At 37.9% G+C, this 20587-nt stretch overlaps 1 protein-coding gene and 1 long non-coding RNA gene across 3 annotated transcripts; both read left to right on the forward strand.

The window, feature by feature from the left end:
- Window positions 1-667: 667 nt before the first annotated feature.
- On the forward strand, window positions 668-12306 carry LOC119556889 (neprilysin-3). 2 transcript variants are annotated; one of them, XM_037869369.1, is made up of 9 exons: window positions 668-988; window positions 4133-4249; window positions 5066-5228; window positions 5291-5411; window positions 5928-6242; window positions 6314-6808; window positions 7385-8214; window positions 10227-10369; window positions 10433-12306. In XM_037869369.1, exons 1-9 carry the CDS (start codon window positions 977-979, stop codon window positions 10607-10609), a joined length of 2373 nt encoding a protein of 790 aa, XP_037725297.1. In that variant the 5' UTR covers window positions 668-976; the 3' UTR covers window positions 10610-12306. The 2 variants fall into 2 exon arrangements, with proteins under 2 accessions (XP_037725297.1, XP_037725295.1); XM_037869367.1 differs by lacking the exon at window positions 668-988 and adding an exon at window positions 2811-2959.
- Window positions 12307-18777: 6471 nt separating this feature from the next.
- Window positions 18778-20012, forward strand: LOC119557465. Its single transcript, XR_005220087.1, has 3 exons — window positions 18778-19110; window positions 19169-19614; window positions 19673-20012. It is a non-coding gene; the product is annotated as an uncharacterized LOC119557465 (long non-coding RNA).
- Window positions 20013-20587: the final 575 nt, after the last annotated feature.

Raw genomic sequence — 20587 nt, forward strand, 5'->3', positions numbered from 1 at the left:
CATTTTTGAAGTTGAAAATGTTTTTATTTTGCTCGAATCAAGTTGAATTGACGGTATTTATGTACATTGTGTATCTCAACAAATAAACTATTAGTTCAATCCGTAGTATATACTTCAAAGATGTTAAATGAACTCAATTTAACTTTTCTCTTCTCACCATTTCGTTCTAATATTGAGAACGTTGACACCAAAATGTACTTACACGGTTTTTAAGAACCAATGTTCTCTATTCAAGAACAATGTTCAGAGAGACATATCTTTGTGTAGTTAAGCAGCCGTAAATAATATAAGTAGTGAATATTTTGGAAATACAAAAAAAATAAATAAATTTAATAATCTCTAAAGAAATGAAATAGATATTGACCTAAAAATAGTTAAGAAGTCCAAATTCTTTAAAATCAACCGTCAGTTTTAAATTATTCGATATTCTACGTAGAGGCGATAGGTAATCAAGTCGCACTATCGATAGTCTGGCAACCTTGGGCGCGGAGTGTTGCCACCAGGCGAACAGATCCTGCGCACTGGACCAAATTCAGCAGTTAAGGGTTCAAACCTCTCTGTTTGTGTGTGTTTTGCTCATTTACTACGTTTGTGTTATGGTTTTTCCTTTTTGGGGGAGTCCAACTACCCGCCTCCCAGTCTCGAGTGAAATTGGAGAGAAAAGGCTAGTTCGAGTGCGATTACCGCTGCTGCTGGCTGTCAGTGGCTCGTGTTGGCCTTGTTTGTTGGACGCGGATACCATTGCCGTTTTCTGGCTCAGAGCGGTTTGTTTGCTCGCGAGCAGAATGCAGAAGACCGAGTTTTAAATGAATCAGCAGATCGGTTAAATGTAAAACCCATCGAGAGCCGCCAAAACCATCATACGTTTGGAGGAAGTGCAACGATATAAGAGCGGAAATCCGTGGAAAAGGGCGGAGAAAAGCGAACGTAGGGAGCTGAAAAAATTGCATTGCCTTCTTTCGGGCGCACAAAGAAAATGAGCGCAAAGGTAGGCCAAGAGCGAGCCTCTCTTTTTCCATGTGTGTGTGTGTGTGTGAGTGTATGAGTGTGCTGGTGTATGTGTGTGTGAAATAACCAAAGTACTGTGGGCCCCCTTAAATCACTTCACCTCCCCCACCATCCGATTCCAAGTTGAATTTCCCTTTGCAATTGAACAAATGCATCCCAGCCAAACCTCCTTAAAACTACCCCCCCCCAATTCCATTCGATTTTATGGCCCTTGGTATACAGAAATTGCAAGGAGTGCACCATAAATTAAGTAAGGTCCCCCACGACTTTGATTTGCACCATAACCATATGGTACATATGGTTATATACAATGATGCCAGGATCCTCGTGCGAAAATCGAGTAGGGATATGGCATAACGGTGGATAATGGCGAATTGAGAGTACTCATTTTACCAGATTTTAACTCAATGCAATTCAAGTGAAATCCCATTGTGGTGATTCCGAATTCAGAGAGTTCTCATCTGTTGCCTTGCAGAAGAGGCCATAAAAAGCGTTTATTTACTGGGAGCTTGCCAAGAACGCACTATTGACTTACAGTTATTATCCAGTTCATTGTTATACCCTCTGATTTCATGGAATGAAAATAAGAAATGTATACCTAGATAGAGTACTTACTTGATTTATTCTAGACATCCGCTAAACAGTATGCAGTAGTTTTTTAGAACTGAGTGACTTAAACGTTCTTCCTTGTTTCCATTATGGCTTAATACAACTTTCATCACTATTTATTGTTCTTATCCTTCTAATGTTCCCAGTAAGGGTATAATGTTGATTTACCCACTAATTTGGATTATTTTTTCCTTCCTTTGTCTACCATTACATTAGTCGGATTGATTTGTGAAAAAAGGAGCGCTCGTTTGGCATTTTGCCATTTAATGTTTGTTTACATTCAACAATCTGCTAAATGTCAGTGGGTGTGCTGTTTGTGTTTACATTTAGCTGGAAACGCTTCAGTCTTACAGGAAATTAATAAAAATAAGTCTAGACAGTGAAATACCCGGTACTTATTGCCTTTTAAAAGTGGTTGCACTAGCATTAGGAAAGCAATTTTTGTTTTAGTCACTTCAAATTGAAAAATTAACGAATTAAGTGCTGTCTAGTATTTTTACTCGTAGATATTTTAGGAGACATATACTTACAGAGTCCGTAAAAGACCCTGTAGTCTAAAAAGACCTTCGTACCCTTTGTTTTTAGCCCGTTTGAACGCTTTTACCAAATTAAGCCCATATCACTCGATGTCTGATAGCAGATCACGTTCGCAAATCTATGTCAAAAGCTGAGAGATACCAATATGTATTCACATCACACCCAGAGCCGCATTTATGGGCACACACATCGAGTGCGATAATAGCATGCATCTGGCGTCTTTCCAACCACCGATCTATATATATTTGAAAATATCCAAAATATTCGGTATGCCATAGATGGGTGTAAACAATTAATAGAAATGCACATAAACAATACCGAATATTGGGGTATTGCATTGCGTTAATTGAATATATATGTGTATACATTGTTTTGTTTGGTATTGCCTCTCCATTTCATTAAATACTTCCAATTCGGCTATTGTATCTGTGAACATTGAATACACATATACAAACCCCCCCCCCCCCCACCCCAAAAGCGAATACATCCACAGGCGAGTCAATTAGTTTGTGTACAATGCAAAACTATTGGATACAACGTGCCGGGCGTTCGTAGATATTTTCTGGATCGAGTTTGGGGGATTGCGGAATTGGGGGCTTGCGAGAACTCGCGACATGCGTCGTTCCTGTTTGGAAGCTCAGTGCCTTCCCAACGGTCATGGGCAGAACACGAATATTATCGTTGCCGCGTACCGTTATCGTTCGTATCGCTCATCCCATCGGAAAGCCCAAAACAAATACCGAATTCGTTGTCTTATACGTATAGATATAGGTTGCCAAAAATGTGGATCTCCGACTGCCGTTCGGTAGGTCTGTCGTTCAGCTAGAGATACATCCATATGTACATCCATCGGAACTATAGCTATATATGCGTATAGGGTGCTTAGGTCCAAACATATGGGATGGTTTAGTTTAATGGCGGCCATCAAATGCTGACAAGTGGTTGAAAATGATTGGTGCTATTAACCCCTGGGCGGGTAGGATGTTTTAAGGATTTCGTTTTTAAGAGTGCGGCTTAAAGTTTTCCTTAAAGTTTGATTTCTTACGGATGAAACGTTGGAAGTATAAATAATTAAGGCTATGCTTTGCTGTTAAGTGCAACAGTAAACCGAAAAAAAAGATGGTGCGGCATAAAAACAAATCAAATATAATTGCAGCCTGCTTTCTTTTTAAGTGCAACTTCGCAATCTTATAATTTCTAAAGTAAACTTATAACTTATAGAACGGGACTGTGAGATATAGATAAAATATATTTATATTGCAATAATGCATTCTTTATAATTCTATTTTTTTATATTTATGTGCGACTATTTCATTTTGATTACAGGTTGTAGGCTTTAAAAAAAAGAAGTAAAAATCGATTGTTCGATGTTATTTATGTTTTCATTTACAGTAAATTTCTGTTAACCATTTACCAAAAGGTAATAACCTTCCCATATTTTGTAGCTTTGTTTGGAAATGCACACTTATAAAAGAATGAATTTACTGATAAGTAGTGATAACTATTTTATATGTATGTGGAACCTCAATAAATATGTACATATTTTTCTGAAATCGTTGAACAAAGCGAAATTTCAGGATGATCTGTAGGCAACGCGAATGCTGACACAAGGGTTAAGTAGAGTGCAACATTTTTGAATACATAGTGACCCAACGAAAATGGATAGCAGGGGGGAGGGTGGATGTGAGAGAAAATACAAATATACACATGGCGCTGGGTGAGCGCTAAAGAACTCACGATATCTACACAATCGGCACACAAAAAAAAGCTTTGCCAGTGCCACTTTATGTACACTCTACCGACCCACAGATACACTTGGCTTCTTATCAGATGCCCTACGGCGAACACATGACATAACAAAGTAACAAAAGAGTGGGGTTCCCTTTCTTTTATTTTTTTACTCAAGATTAGATACTTAAAAAACCCTGGTAAATATATACAATGGATTACTACAATTACCATTTAAATCTCTTTAAAGATGACGCGCTACAAGCAAACCGAATTCACGGAAGACGATTCGAGTTCAATCGGCGGCATTCAATTAAACGAGGCAACCGGCCACACTGGCATGCAGATACGCTACCACACTGCTCGGGTAAGTGAAAGACCCTTGGGGGAACCCTATATAACATGCTTATGTGGTATTACACCCCTCCATATAATACCCACTCGGCAAAGTCGCACAGACAGGCACTAAGCTCTATCTTCATCTCTGTGGCAATGGCCCAAAAACGGACGGCAAATGGGGCCAACGTGAGCGTTTTTCTCATTTGCCTGAAGGTTACCATTTGACAGTGAAAAGTCTGCTCTCATATGAGGGAGTACGCTGGTGTGAGCTTTTTTCAATTCTGCGGGACTTACATATATACCCTACCATTTTATGGGGTAACCAAGATTTTGGGGGCGGTTTGTTATGAGCACAAATATATTACTCAAATAAAGTAGATATAAAATCTTTTATCAGTCTAAAGAATTTTATACGTTTTTGTTTACGTCTTTCAATATGAAGATCTTTTTGTGTATCTTAAAGATATGTGAGTAATTTTCAGAAATATTGAATATCTAAAATTTTTAATAAGCTGGTGGTTTTTAACAATAGAGCATTTTTAGTAGAGCGTATTTTTGAGTCGATGTAGACTCGGAAAATACATTTCTAGAGCGCCCGTCATTTCATCTCCGGCGATATAAGGGAGAATTTAGCCGCAAATGACTTGTGTGTTCGAGATTGATTTGATGTAGACACAGAAACCCAAATGTACACAAGTTTGAACTCATTTGAACCGCCGCCGTCTTGCTTTCGGATTGTTTTCAAAACACATACCGCTGGGGAAGATTTATGGGGAGGGATCTTTTGTGCCGCCATTGGAGGCCAGAATGATTGGATGATAATGGGAGATTCTCATTGCCGCAGGCCACATGGAATTGGCGCTCGAGGAACAAGACGGAGAAATGGCTGCTCATCACCACCTTTGTAATGGCCATCACGATCTTCACTCTGTTGATTGTCCTTTTCACAGACGGAGGCAGCAGCGATGGGACCAAGCACATCCTACATGTCCAGCCGCATCTGAAAGGTATAGATAAAGGTCACCTTTCGGCCCAAGAACCACTTTACTAAATATCCTTTTCGTTACAGAGTGTCCTTCCGGAAATGAGCTTCCCTGCTTGAATAAGCACTGTATCTTTGCCTCCAGCGAGATCCTCAAGTCCATCGATGTGACCGTGGATCCCTGCGATGACTTTTATGGATATTCCTGGTGAGCTCTCTTTAAAATTAATTACATTTTTCGATGATCCTGGCCCAAGTTCTACGCATCACATGTCATTTAAAGATATTTCGCTTTCAAACTCATGTAAAATTAAGAATTGGTTAAATTTTTCGTGCTCTCACTTATTCGAGAAGAAATCAAGACGAAAGTACTCTTGAAATCAAGACGAAAGTTCAATCGAGTTAGTTTTATCGAAATATAACGATATATAAAATAAAGAACGAAAAAATTCTAGATCGATTGTTATGTCTTCTTACTTATTTGAGAAGCATCGTTCTTGAAATCAAGACAAAAGAACCTCGACTTGGTTTTTCGATCTTAATGTTGAGATAAATGTAGTTTTGACAAATTTATTTTGATTATTTGATTTTTAATCGATCTTGGCTTACGTTCGAAAATAAAAAATCTTTATTTAGTCTTCTAAACCTTAAACTTGAAACGGTTAACGATGAATGAACGTCTCTGTGTATTTGAATTAAACATAAAATCACGTCTTTCCCACAGCAATCAGTGGATCAAAAATAACCCTATTCCCGAGGGAAAGTCCACGTGGGGCACCTTTGGCAAGTTGGAGCAGATGAACCAGCTGATCATCCGCAATGTGCTGGAGAAACCGGCCAAGACCTTCAAGTCGAACGCGGAGCGAAAGGCCAAGGTGTACTATGAGTCCTGCCTGGACGCGGATGAGCACATGGAGAAGCTGGGGGCCAAGCCCATGAATGATCTCCTGGTGCAGATCGGCGGATGGAACGTGACCAAGAGCGGCTACAACGTGGCCAACTGGACGATGGCCCGCACTCTCAAGACTCTGCACAACAGGTGGGTGTGTTTGTGTGAAAACCACTAGATCATTCCATGGAATCATACGCTTAATCCCCCCCCCTTTGCAGATATAACTTTAACTGCCTGTTTGGTTGGGCGATTGGGGAGGACGACAAGAACTCCTCGCGGCACGTCATCCAGATAGATCAGGGAGGATTGACGCTGCCCACAGCCGATTACTACAACAACAAGACGGACAATCACCGCAAAGTACTCAATGAGTACATTGAGTACATGACCAAGGTGTGCGTCCTGCTGGGCGCCAATGAATCGGATGCCCGGGCCCAGATGATAGGCGTCATTAACTTTGAAAAGAAGCTGGCCAATATTACGATTCCTCTGGAGGACCGTCGCAACGAGGAGGCCATGTATCATCCAATGCAGCTGCGCCAGCTGTCCAAACTGGCTCCGTTCCTCAACTGGACGGATCATTTCGATAATGCCATGCAGATGGTCGGTCGCCGGGTCACCGACGACGAGGTGGTGGTCGTCTACGCCCCCGACTTCCTCAAGAACCTGTCGGACATCATCCTCAAGATGGAACTGACCGAGGAGGGAAAAATGTGAGTTCACTTATGGAACACTTATAAAGAAAAATCAGAACTTTTTGTACGAACATTGTCTGCATCACGTTTGTCAAAGTACCATAATTCTTGATACTAGGACCATATTTTTAAGCCCGAAATACTAAAAGTGCTTTAAGAACTTCGTACTTATTATAAAAAATGTTTATTGGGCCTGTTCTGATTTTTATGTTCATTTTTTGTCGATTTCGATTTGAATTTATTTCCGTTATAGAAATACTATTACTTATTTAATAGTTTTCTTTGAGAAAAATACTAAAAAGCCGACTAAGTATTTACATTTGTGCAAATCGAATCCGAGTAAAACATTCGAACTTTTTTGATAGGAAATACGATAAACATCACTTACCAAATTACAGAAAATCAGGATATATGTATACTAATGAGGATAATTTGAAGTCTAAATTTAAAAATGTTGTATGTCTTAGAGGGCTTAATACTATAAGAATTTTAAAAAGATCATTTCACTTAAAGTATAATGTTGAAAATCTCAAAATTCAACCTAAATTTCTAGCATCTTTTAAGTGTCTAATCCTCATCCTTTGATCCTTGCAGCACCCTGAACAACTATCTCGTCTGGCAGGCGGTTCGCACCTTGACCAGTTGTCTCTCGAAACCCTTCCGAGATGCCTACAAGGGCGTGAGGAAGGCCCTCATGGGATCGGATGGCGGCGAGGAGATCTGGCGCTACTGCGTTTCCGACACCAACAATGTGGTTGGCTTCGCCGTGGGTGCGATCTTTGTGCGTCAGGCCTTCCATGGGGAATCGAAGCCGGCGGCAGAACAGATGATCGCCGAGATCCGCGAGGCCTTCAAGTCGAACCTACAGAACTTGACCTGGGTGGACAAACAGACGCGCGAGAAGGCCATTGAGAAGGCCAACGAGATCTCGGACATGATCGGATTCCCCGACTATATCCTGGATCCCGTCGAGCTGGACAAGAAGTACGCCGAGCTGAACATCACGCCGAATGCCTACTTCGAGAACAACATCCAGGTGGCCATCTACAATCTGAAGAGCAACCTGAAACGCCTCGACCAGCCGGTGAACAAGACCAATTGGGGCATGACCCCGCAGACGGTGAACGCCTACTACACGCCCACCAAGAACCAAATCGTCTTTCCCGCGGGCATTCTGCAGACGCCCTTCTTTGACATCAACAACCCCAAGAGCCTGAACTTCGGGGCCATGGGAGTGGTCATGGGTCACGAGCTGACCCACGCCTTCGACGACCAGGGACGTGAGTACGACAAGTTTGGCAACATCAACCGATGGTGGGACTCCAAGAGCATCGAGCGGTTCAACGAGAAGTCGGAGTGTATCGCCCGTCAGTACAGTGGCTACAAGATGAACGGACGCACCCTCAACGGCAAGCAGACGCTGGGTGAGTAAAATGGATTACAGGATATTTGACCTGAATTTTAGGGACTCGCAGTTACTTGCATTTTTTTGTGCATTTTAAAACAAATTTATTTTATTTAGTTCATTACAATTTTTTTAATCCAGGACAGTTGTATATAACAATTTTCCAATCGTTCCTATGGTTGCTATATCATATAGTCCTCCGAAACAATTTATTTGGAGATTCTAAAATCTTAAAAAGTTCTATAGCTCAAAGTGGAATAGCTTCAGCTTCACCCTATTAATTTTTCCGTTTGGAATCCTTAATGCATAACACTAACACTGGCTATTTTATATTCGTCTAGATGCCGTAGATTTAACTTCTTACTTTGATATGATAACCCAAAGCAACATTTAAAGGACTATAACTTTTATTTGCGAATTGCTTAATGCTAGCATTGTCCTCATTTTCAAAATTATAAAATAAAATAAGACGCCTTTGCACCTTATATTAAAAAAAAACAAAAATAAAATTCGATTGCTTGGGGACCGAACCCGGTTCTTTTGGTTCAAAGATAGAAGCTCTACGGACTAGGCTACTTCGAACTGATTTAACTCGTGAAATTAGGTACTATTCAAGCAGAACCGAAAAGTTGACAAATTAAGGAAAGGAAGAGTGAGTAATTTTTACTGAAAGCTTTAAAATAAAAATTTTTGTTTTAGCATTAATTTATTTTATATAGAAAACAACCATTTCACATGGTGAACTCATTTGACCTTTAAAATGTCCATCGTAAAGAGCATATGATCATAATGTTCCATTATATAGTAGTCCGATCCGGTTCTTTGTGATTTATCTACGACCTGCAATGAAAAGAAAACGTTTAAGGAAATTTTATCCTTTCCTGAAATAATAATAAATAAATGAAATAAGGGTATAAAAAGGGGCATTACAAAGAAAATGTAAATGCAAGTGTCTTCATACAAATTGCTTGAAATGGATTTAGGCTTGTTATTTGGAGTTTGTTATGTATCTCTATTCAAATTCGTAATCATATTTACCGCCGTTAAAAAGGCAGACCAGTTTTGGTTTAACGTGACAAAGTTTTTCCAACACTAAAACATAACTTATAACTCGGGTAAAAAAAGGCCTCTGATGCCAACTCAAATGGCAATTAAAAGCAGGATGACAAAGCAACATTGGTTGGTAGTTCTAGAAGGCTTAACCCTTTTATGAGATGTGCCTTTCCTTTAAAGTACGGAATTTGCATACATAAAGGTTCAGGGACGTGATCAACACTGCACCCATATCGATAACAATCACCTTTCCCATAATCGAAAAGCCTGGTCAGAAAACTGACTTGAGAGTTGTAACAGGGGGAAACTGTTGGGAAAACCCAGTAGGTGAGGTTTAAGGTAGCCTTCAGACGCTGTCACCCCGCCGCCGGTGGTAGCTGAGTGAGTAGAGGTGACTCCCAGTTGAAACATCGTAAACCACCGGTCCGGGTTCGAGTCCCGGTAAGTTTAAATGGCATGGCATATAAAGTTTATTATTCACTGATTTCATTCGTTGGAAGTAATTCAAAGTAATTGTAAACACTGAAAAAACACAAATTAGAATTAAGTAAAAAGTGAACCTAGTAAAAAAAGCAAAAAATAAAGTATGGCAAAGTAAAAAAAAAAAAAAACTACGGCAAAGAAAATAAAAAACACAAATTAGAATTAAGTAAAAAGTGAACCTAGTAAAAAAAAGCAAAAAAAAACTACGACAAAGAAAATAAAAAACACAAATTAGAATTAAGTAAAAAGTGAACCTAAAAAAAAAAACCAAAAAAAAATTTTTGTTTTTGTTAACGAAAAAATCAATTTCTTATTTTATCTATTTTGCGAAAGAGAACATTTTTTTTGTTTTCTATTTAACATTATAATAACTTCATTTTTTCCTTATATTAAGTTCCGTTAAGATCGCGATTAAATTATAGGAATTAAGAAGAATTAAAAATCCCAGAATAGAATTAACGTTTGCTTTTAAATTATTATGTTTAATCCAAATAGGCGAAAACATAGCCGACAATGGGGGCCTCAAGGCAGCCTACCACGCCTACCAGCGAACCAAGAGCGACCGCGATGTGGATGTCCTGAAGTTGCCTGGCCTGAATCTCACCCACTCGCAGCTGTTTTTTGTGTCCTTTGCCCAGGTGAGTACTTTGCTGCATCAATGGGAATCTTATAGCTAATACTGATTCATTTTTCCCGGCCAGGTCTGGTGCTCCAGCACTACGGATGAAACGAACCTGCTGCAGATGGAGAAGGATCCGCATTCGCCGTCGCAGTTCCGGGTGATCGGCACATTGTCGAACATGAAGGAGTTCGCCGAGGTCTTCCAGTGCAAGCCCGGCAAGCGAATGAACCCCACCGAAAAGTGTGAGGTGTGGTAAAGGAAACAGCATTATCCCGATCTCAGAACGAGCCAAAGATAAAGATAATGATAAAGATCAAGCCAAAGCCAAGCACAACCATATATGTATATGTGCGGATGGTGGATGGATGCAGACTGGGAGATACGGCCTCAAAGTGATGATCCTATCTTCATGACTCTATTGATTTAGTTGTGCCCATTTTTTGTTTACCTTTTGTATTGTTGTCGAAAGACCGTCAGTCATTGTGCCTATGAAAATGATCGAAACTGACGATAAATTCACGGTCGTGCTCCAAGGGGTCTGGAGTTGGGATGTATGGATCCTGGAGCAGGAGCAAGGGGACCTTTAACTACATTTGAATGTGAACGCACGAGCTACCAACTATATGGGGTGGGTGTTTGCGATATGAAACACAAGATGGAGCACACACCCAACGGGGCTGATATACATATATATATATATAGATATGATAACGATAAACCATAAATGTAACTTAGCTATTTGTAGAACTATCAATGTATATTGTATTATAATGATACAAAGTTTGCAGCTCGTAACCCAAAGATGGGTTTTTTATCAGTGCTCCGCTCTTTTTTATACCTCCCATTAAGATACATTCTAAAGAATTTGAAAATTCCCAGCCTTTTTTCAGAAAATACATTGATGTCGAAGTTCCTAGGTAAAGGATAGGCAGGAAATGAAGGTCTAGTGGGTGTGAAATCGAAGGAGATAGAGATATCGAGTGAGAGGCAAACAGTTTGTGTGCTTTTAAGTTGCCAGAGTGAAGAGGAAATAACTGAGTGATTACGTTTAACATTTATATAAGTTGAAATTAAAAATGTTTTAGCCCATTTTGATAAATCTGTTTTTTACTGGTTTTCTTAATATGCTAATTGTTGATTTATCTATAATTTACTATCCTATGAAGAAGCAAAATAGATAGAGGCAGCAATGAAATAGAAAGTAGACAAATAAACACCAACTAATTAATAATTGCTCAGATATTGAGATACATAGCCAACCGAATTGGACGTGTTTTCTTTTAAACGAAGGAAAAACATATCAGCTTAAGATAATGCAAGCGAACAAAATCCAATAGCAGCCCCGTAAATCTATAGAATTTAAAAAGGCACCAAATCGAAATCAATCCAAGAATTTAGCTATAAGATAAAAAACACTCTCAAGCCGAATCAGTCACAAATCTTCGCACTATGTAGACAATACGGCCAAAAGGCAGTTCGGTTCACTAACTTGACTTTGAAGGGCGTTTCCAATTAGATTTTGTTTATATCCATCGGTTATTTTTAGATATAGACGTACGTTCATACAAAGAATGCATTTATCTTTAATTTTTTTTTTACTCTCCTGAATAATTGTATTTCAAATACTGGAAATAAGTGACGCGAACGCAGAGCAAAATTTTGATCTTGTATTATAAACGCATTTATAATTTTCCCTAATCATTTCGTAGGAAGGGGGAATGGGGGTGGGTTAAGGGGTATACTATCAAAAAACCCTCTGTATCTATGGAGGTATCAAGCAGATGACTTTTGTATTCTATATATGTACTATATGATAGATGAAGAAACGATAACTATAATACAAATATTAAAATATTATTATTATACAAACTACATATACATTAACTGAATGTTTAAATGCAAATTATTTTTATTGTCTATTAATAAAGTGTATATGTGTGTGCATGTATACAATAAAGAACGCTACAGTCGAGCATCCCGACTATGGGATACCAATACTCACCGCACTGTTACATTATTTATTGCCACCTATCACCCAAAAGTAATCAATATATCCAAATTGTGATATCCATAAAAATTAAGGATATCATAGATATGTGTGACTTTTGGGACGATAAGGGGAGAGTTGAGCAAAACGGAGACAAGAGGTCTTACTTTACAAGGCAGTATCGGCAGCAACATTAAAAATTCGAGGCTTCCTAAGCCTAATGAAATTTGCACAGCCATTGCAGAAATTCAGGATAAGCGCCTCTCCAGGTAGGTGGATATTTCTGAAGTTACATTCCAAATAAATAAACTCTACATTTTAAAAAATCGACTTTAAAATTGATTTCCTAAATCAAGAAATGTATTTCTTAAGTAAAGGACACCTTTTTTAAGTCAACAATTTTTTTTTTTTAAGTTTTGAAATTGATTATATCAAACTAATATCGCCCCAAAAAGAAAATGTTGGCATCACCTTTTCTTAAAATTAATAATTACCATAACCCTAAAATAAACTAACTCAACTAACCAAAACATATAAATGTTTTGGAAAAGGCAGAAAGATTTCTTAAAATATATAAAAAATTGATTTCGTCAGCTTTGGCGCACTGAAAATTAAATTTCAGAAGTCGAAAGCTGGAGTATCCGTAGCGTATACAGTTTAAACGTTTGATTAGAAATCGAAGCGTCGCAGGCTCCAATCCGAATGCCAACCTTTTTCTTTGTACCGACCACATACTATATATATATTCTTGATTAGCATCACTAGACGAGTCGATCTAGCCATGTCCGTCTGTCCGCCCGTCTTTCCGTTTTTACGCAAACTTGTCTCTCAGTTCTAAAGCTATCGGGATGAAACCTTCCCAAAAGTCTTATTTATATTGCAGGTAGTATATAAGACGGAACGATCCGGATCGGACAACTATATCCTATCCCTTAGGAATGATAAAAAATATGTTTTTTAAAAATGTATAAAAATTATAACTTAGGTGTTTTTTGATATATTAACATTTACTCTTGGAAATATCATCTTTTTCATACTTCAGAATTTCGAAAAAAATTAAAAAAAAGGGCGACTCAAAATAATACAAAGACCGTTATATTTCGCCGTATACGAGGAGATATATACAGGAGATTTCTTTATAAGAGAGAGAGAGAGAGAGAGTTCCAAAGGATGGATTTTTTTTGTATTACTAAGTGGTCCAACTCATTCCGCTATCGACTTTTATACAACCTGCTAAAGAAAAAACAAGGAAGAACGCTATAGTCGAGTACCTCGAATATCGGATACCCGTTACTCAGCTAAAGGGACCAAAGGGAAATGGAGATATGCAAGCAGCAAAGCGAGATTGAGATGCGCCACCTACCGGCGGTAGACAGATTTAAGCATTATGATCGTTAGAGTGGGCGTGGCAAATTTTTTTTTGGTAACAATCGATAGGTATTGACGAGACCAATACATTTCAGTTAAAATCTAGCATGAAAATTGTGGGCGCCACAGGCTTGGTCGGTTTGTGGGTTAGAGTGGGCGTGGCATATTCGCGTAACAAACTTGCGCTGCATACAAGGCTACGGAATCTAAATCTGAGATCCCATTTCTCTATCTTTGATAGTTTCCGAGATATCCACGTTCATACTTACGATTTTCTGAAGTTTGTGGGCGGTTTGTGGGCGTTAAAGTGGGCGTGGCAAACTTTTTTTAGGTCAATCGATAGGTATTGATGAGAACAATACATTTCAGTTAAAATTTATATTCTAGCATCAAAACTGTAGGAGCCACAGTTTTGGGCGGTTTGTGGGCGTTAGAGTGGGCGTGGCATTCTGCTGAAACAAACTTGCGCTGCGCAGGAATCTCAGGAATCTGCATGCCTAATCCCAGTATTGTAGCTTTTATAGTTTCCGAGATTTCAGCGTTCATACGGACAGACGGACAGACGGACATGGCTAGATCGACTCGGCTTGTGATCATGATCAAGAATATATACACTTTATGGGGTCGGAAACGCTTCCTTCTGCCTGTTACATACTTTCCGACGAATCTAGTATACCCTTTTACTCTACGAGTAACGGGTATAAAAATGTTTGTCAAGTTGTATCCTTCCCTGCGGTGCAGGCTTCTTACTGAAATAAAAATACCCTCTGAAGAAAGGGTCTTACAAAGAAAACGTAAATACAAAGTGCATTTCGTACAAATTGTTCGAAATGGATCTATGCACTTGTTATTTTATTTTTATTATGTATCTCAGTTCAAAGTGGAAATTATATTTTATCATTAGTTTGACAGAACCCATTTATTGCATTAAATATATCTAATAGTGCGCGTGAGAAGGCCTGCTGGATAATAATTGCTGGTAACAATAATTGGCAATTAAAAACAGGATGAAAAAACAGATTGTTTGGTAGTCCAAAAAGGTTTAACCTTTTTATTAGATGTGACTTTCCCTTAAAATAAGGAATAATCGTATATAAGGGTTGACGGACGTTATTGATCACGTTACCCGGATGGATAACAGGCAACTTTTCGGAAAACCCAGTAGGTGAGGTTTAAGGTAGCCTTCAGACGCTGTCACCTCGCCGCCGGTGGTAGCTGAGTGAGTAGAGGTGACTCCCAGTTAAAACATCTTAAACCACCGGTCCGGGTTCGAGTCCCGGTAAGTTTAAATGGCATGGCATATACAGTTTATTATTCACTGATTTCATTCGTTGGAAGTAATTGAAAGTAATTTAAAACACTGAAAAAACACAAATTAGAATTAAGTAAAAAGTGAACCTAGTAAAAAAAAGCAAAAAAAAATATGGCAATGAAAAAAATATTAGAATTAAGTAAAAAGTGAACCTAGTAAAAAAAGCAAAACAATTACGGCAAAGAAAGTAGAGAACACGAATTAGAATTAAGTAAAAAGTGAACCTAAGCCAAAAAAAATTTTGTTTTTGTTAACGAAAAACTCAAATTCTTATTTTATCTATTTAGCAAAAGAGAACGTATTTATATTTGTTTCCTATATAACATTAAAATATCTTCATTTTTTCCTTATATTAAGTTCCGTTAAGATTGCGATGAAATTATACGAATTAAAGTTTTAACATGTTGAAAATACATAAAAATGCCAGAACAGAATCAACGTTTGCTTTTAAATTATTATGTTTACCGGGGTAAGTTCAAATGGCATGGAACATGGAATTTATTCACTGATTGCATTTGTTGAAAGAAGTTGAAAACAATTGGAAACAGAAAAAACACAGAATAGAATTAAGTAAAAAGTGAACCTATTAAGAAAGAGGGAAAAGAAAATATTACGGCGAAGAAAAAAAAATTCAAATTAATTAACAAGTGAACCCAATAAACCAAAAAAAAATGTTGCTTTTCGTTAACCAAAAACGCGATTTTTATAATCGATATAGGGAAAAGGATCGTTTTTTCCCCCATCTTGTTGTATTCCGAAGTACATTGTAATAACCTTATTTATTCTTTATTCTTAGTATGGTTAAGATTCTGATTAAATAATTAGTATTAAAAATTGACCATTTATTTTCAATTCAAATGTCAGAACTAGACAATATATTGATGATCTTAACAGAAATACATTAACCTTTGCTTCTTAAAAATTAAGTTTAATCCACATAGGCGAAAACATAGCTGACAATGGAGGCAGCCTACCAGCGAACCAAGAACATTTTTTTGGGTCAATAGGTATAGGTATTGACGAGACTAATACATTTCAGCTAAAATTTTTTATCTAGCATAAAAATTGTGGGCGCCACAGGTTTGGACGGTTTGTGGGTGTTAGAGTGGGCGTGGCATATTCGCGTAGCAAACTTGCGCTGCGTACAAGGCTACGGAATCTAAATCTGAAATCTCAATTCTGTATCTTTGATAGCTTATTGGCGTTCAAATTGATATTTTACTGAAAATGAATAAACTAAAATAAAGCCTTAAGGATTAAAGTTTATAAGATACATGGCAAAAATACTTCATTTTAAAGCCATCATTAGTATCATCGATAGTCCAATCGATTGTTTCATTAGCCCTACGCTTTGAAATCTACATTTTATTAAATAACTGTATAAGCTTAAGTGCTTGAATTAATCTTTGCTTAAAAACTAAAAGTGCTGCTACTAATTACCGTTAATAAAGCTTACGGCATGTCCAGCTTAAAATATAAACTTCTGTAATCTTTATTTAAATCTGAGCCTTTCCATTACCAGCTTAATGGCTGCCGAAATAAAATTAGAGCATTGGAGTTTCTGGTGCCCCATCGAGGGTATCAAAGAAGGCGTCCGTCGGGTAAGGGCTGCGATGCAGATGCAGATGGAGGTGGAGACGGAGATGGAGATGGAGCAGGGCTAATCTACGGCCCAAGTTCCCGGAATCCGGTGCCCAGAAGACAGAACCCAGAGCCGCCAGTATCATTATAAAGAGAGCAATGCGGTATGTGGAACATGCTGCGTATTCTAGCATTAAAACTGTAGGAGCCACAGTTTTGTGCGGTTTGTGGGCGTGGCACCCTGACGAAACAAACTTGCGCTGCGCAGGAATCTCTAGAATCTGCATGCCTAATCTCAGAATTACAGCTTTTATAGTTTCCGAGATCACAGCGATCATACGGACAGACGGACATGGCTAGATCGACTCGGCTAGTGATCCTGATCAAGAATATATATACTTTATGCGGTCGGAAACGCATCCTTCTAGCTGTTACATACTTTCCGACGAATCTAGTATACCCGTTAACTCCACTAGTAACGGGTATAATAACAGGAAGTGTTTTTATTAACCCGAGAACATTTTTTCTTAAATCATGAAAGTTTTGTAGTGAAAGATTTAAAGATTTTCACAACAAAAATAAATATTCGTTATAGCAGCGCCTGGGCTGCTGTATACGTAGCGTAGACAGTTAAAGCGTTTGTTTAGAAATCGAAACGTTGCAGGTTCGAGTTCGAGTGCCACCCTTGTTCTATTTTCCTTTTTGTAGGCTTTTTTTTTAGCTTCACAAAATCGGGGATCCTTTCCACTCTACGGTGTATACAAATATAAATTGTTTTACTCACATTTTATAATTTTAATTATCATGTAAAATCCACGTTAATACCAACTAACATAAATAACTTTTATGAATTTGGCGTTTCTCAAATGATGTGCAAGTATATCGTAATTAATTGGATTTATTGAAAAATAAATTCAACACATTATATATTTTTCATGGTGAAAACTCCTTTTATTGCGATGTAGAAAAATTACCAACATTTTCACAACTGCCGACTCTTAAAGTGGTCGAACTTTGACTTTATGACAAAGTTCTAATAAACTTTGTGTGTTGTTGCGCACTCACACACACACACACACACACACACAGCAGTGAAAGCCACACACACTGGCAACCATTGGTGGATATACAGAAATGCCAGCAAATTGCTTACATAATAAATAATAATAATAGCGTGCGATTTTTAGCGCAATTTAAATTTATTTATGGCACTTGTTTGTTCGCATGTCATGCGCAAGTTTTAGCCAGACATTTTTGCGCCCACAGAGAATCGAGGCACACACACACGAAACACACAGGTGAAGTCAGTCGAAGGTGTGCGGTGTGTGGTGATTTGGAGGTTGTGCCAAAAGGTGGGGCAGCGATTGCCGGAGTCCTTCGTTGGATTTGCCTATTTTTATCATTGCGGCTTATCCCGGTTGCCAGGCAGCCAGCAACTGGCAACCAGGGGAATTCAAGCTGCTTAGTGGGAGCGATGTCGACTCATAAATCCTGCCTGCGGCATGGCATGGATGTCCTCGACCCGCCGTCTTATCGCATTCCCCCAATCGAATCCAACAGCCCCCATCCCAAAAGCCACTGGCAAAAACTCGGGGTCAGATGGAGATGGGCTGCTTAAATGGCAATTAGGCAGCCTCACTTACTGACAGCTTCCTTTGGCCGTTGATTATGCCGTTGTTGATGTCATCGGGGTGTCTGGGCCTAATTAATGCAATCCAGGTCGAAATATTAGGCAATGCATGTTCGTAGGTCCCAAAAAGATAGGATTAACCAGTGCTGAAATTAATCACCTTTGGGCTGGAACCCTTATCCAAAGCTTTTTTAGGATAGGGTTCTTTTATAACCTTTACATCTTATTTAATGTCACCACAATTTTTCTTAACCCATCGACTTTCGAACTGTCAATTCAAAGACCATGTATAACACTAGATTACAGCAAGCTATTGACAGAGTTTAACCTCTGGTTACGTATTTTATCTTATATCTCGAATTGCAATAAACAATTGACTGAAATTGATCGGCGTACTGGAGATAGAAACTTTTGCAAATATAATTTTTGAAAATGTGCCTTTAAAACTTTAAGACTATTTTAAAGTTGTTTTTGCATCCCAAGAAGGCTTTGATAACTACAGCATGCTACCCCCAGTGTCTTAACTCATTTTCCAATCCAAATCGGTATTATTCGGACGTCTAAAATATATTATACTTTTTTCTTTCAAAATTTTACGTAGTTATTCGGGAACTAGAACAATGCTAGGCGATGTGCAGTTTGCGAGACTGGTGCTCGATTCCATGGATGCTGTGGGTGGTACCGCTAGCCTGAATGTTATCCTGCAAATTATCAAAGAGGTCACCAACGCTAGAGTTATAGACCTGTTTGATACAGTGGCAGACATCATGCACAGTTTTATGGAGATCGGAATAGTCCGAAGGGTGAACGATGAGTATCAAATCGTAGATATCAGCAAAGAAACTTTTGGACTTTTTCGGTGAAGGATTTTAAATAAAGGTATGGATTATTTTTTTAAATGTTTTTTTCGTCTCTAAGAAAATACCATACTTTCCAGATACCAATGACAAGTTCACGGATCCCTTCCTAGAACAATTTTTGTGTTGAAATTTTGTTTCGGCTGAAAATTGTTTGCAAACTAAGACTTTGAAATATAAAAACATTTAAAGAAATCACATTTGAAATATAAAAGCATCGAAGGAATTAGATTTATAACAAACATTTATAGGAGGTACAGGAAAAAAGGTGTTGAATGTTTAAAAGTGAAAATTTAGAATATAACTTACAAATGTAAACTAGTGTAATCGAATCTGAATAGTAATACCTCATAAATTTTAGGTTGAGTAAGCGATATTGAAATAACCAATGAAGTTATTTCTAATAAAATTAAATTACTAACAACATTTTAGTAAGAGTTGTATTGCCGTCCTCAAAAAGCCCTAAAATAAGTTGATATCAGCAAAGAAACTTTTGGACTTTTTCGGTGAAGGATTTTAAATAAAGGTATGGATTATTTTTTTAAATGTTTTTTTCGTCTCTAAGAAAATACCATACTTTCCAGATACCAATGACAAGTTCACGGATCCCTTCCTAGAACAATTTTTGTGTTGAAATTTTGTTTCGGCTGAAAATTGTTTGCAAACTAAGACTTTGAAATATAAAAACATTTAAAGAAATCACATTTGAAATATAAAAGCATCGAAGGAATTAGATTTATAACAAACATTTATAGGAGGTACAGGAAAAAAGGTGTTGAATGTTTAAAAGTGAAAATTTAGAATATAACTTACAAATGTAAACTAGTGTAATCGAATCTGAATAGTAATACCTCATAAATTTTAGGTTGAGTAAGCGATATTGAAATAACCAATGAAGTTATTTCTAATAAAATTAAATTACTAACAACATTTTAGTAAGAGTTGTATTGCCGTCCTCAAAAAGCCCTAAAATAAGTTGAAAATATTGAAAAATGAAAATTATTTAAGGCACAGACCATCCGTCTTAGCGTCTTAGTCATTGTGAAATTTTCTCAGTTGGTTTAAATCAACATTTGAAGGAGCATGAGTCTTAAATTGTTTTCGAAAGTGCGCATTCCTGGGCGATTAACATGATTAATGGGCAATGAAAACAAAACAATTTGAAGACTTGGCCAAATAACAAGTGCTTAGCAATAAGTTGAGTGTAATTGCAATTAATATTATTATTATTTGTTGCTGCTGTTGTTGTTTATTATGTAGCCAAGTTATGGCTGCGGGTGTTTTGTGGGAGGGTGCCTGCGTAAATATGCATATGTTTTGGCGTGGACATGTCCATAAAATAAAGCCCCCTTCTGCACTCACTCAGGCATTCATTTGCTCGTTTGTTTATTTATGTTAATTTAAATCAACATGCAAAAATTAGCACATGACACAAAGAGGATGTGGATGTGGATGTGGATGTGGATGATGAGCTGAGAATGAGGTGAGTGGGCGTAGGC

The sequence above is a fragment of the Drosophila subpulchrella genome, chromosome X (assembly GCF_014743375.2).
Source record: "Drosophila subpulchrella strain 33 F10 #4 breed RU33 chromosome X, RU_Dsub_v1.1 Primary Assembly, whole genome shotgun sequence".
Lineage (NCBI taxonomy): Eukaryota > Metazoa > Arthropoda > Insecta > Diptera > Drosophilidae > Drosophila > Drosophila subpulchrella.

Bases quoted from the DNA above. Each gene is read 5' to 3' on its own strand.
- LOC119556889 (XM_037869367.1), top strand. From the start codon at position 2,936: ATGTGGATCTCCGACTGCCGTTCG. The intron at 8,215-10,226 runs GTGAGTAAAATG...TAATCCAAATAG, and splicing joins CAACGGCAAGCAGACGCTGG to GCGAAAACATAGCCGACAAT. The intron at 10,370-10,432 runs GTGAGTACTTTG...TTTCCCGGCCAG, and splicing joins TTTTTGTGTCCTTTGCCCAG to GTCTGGTGCTCCAGCACTAC.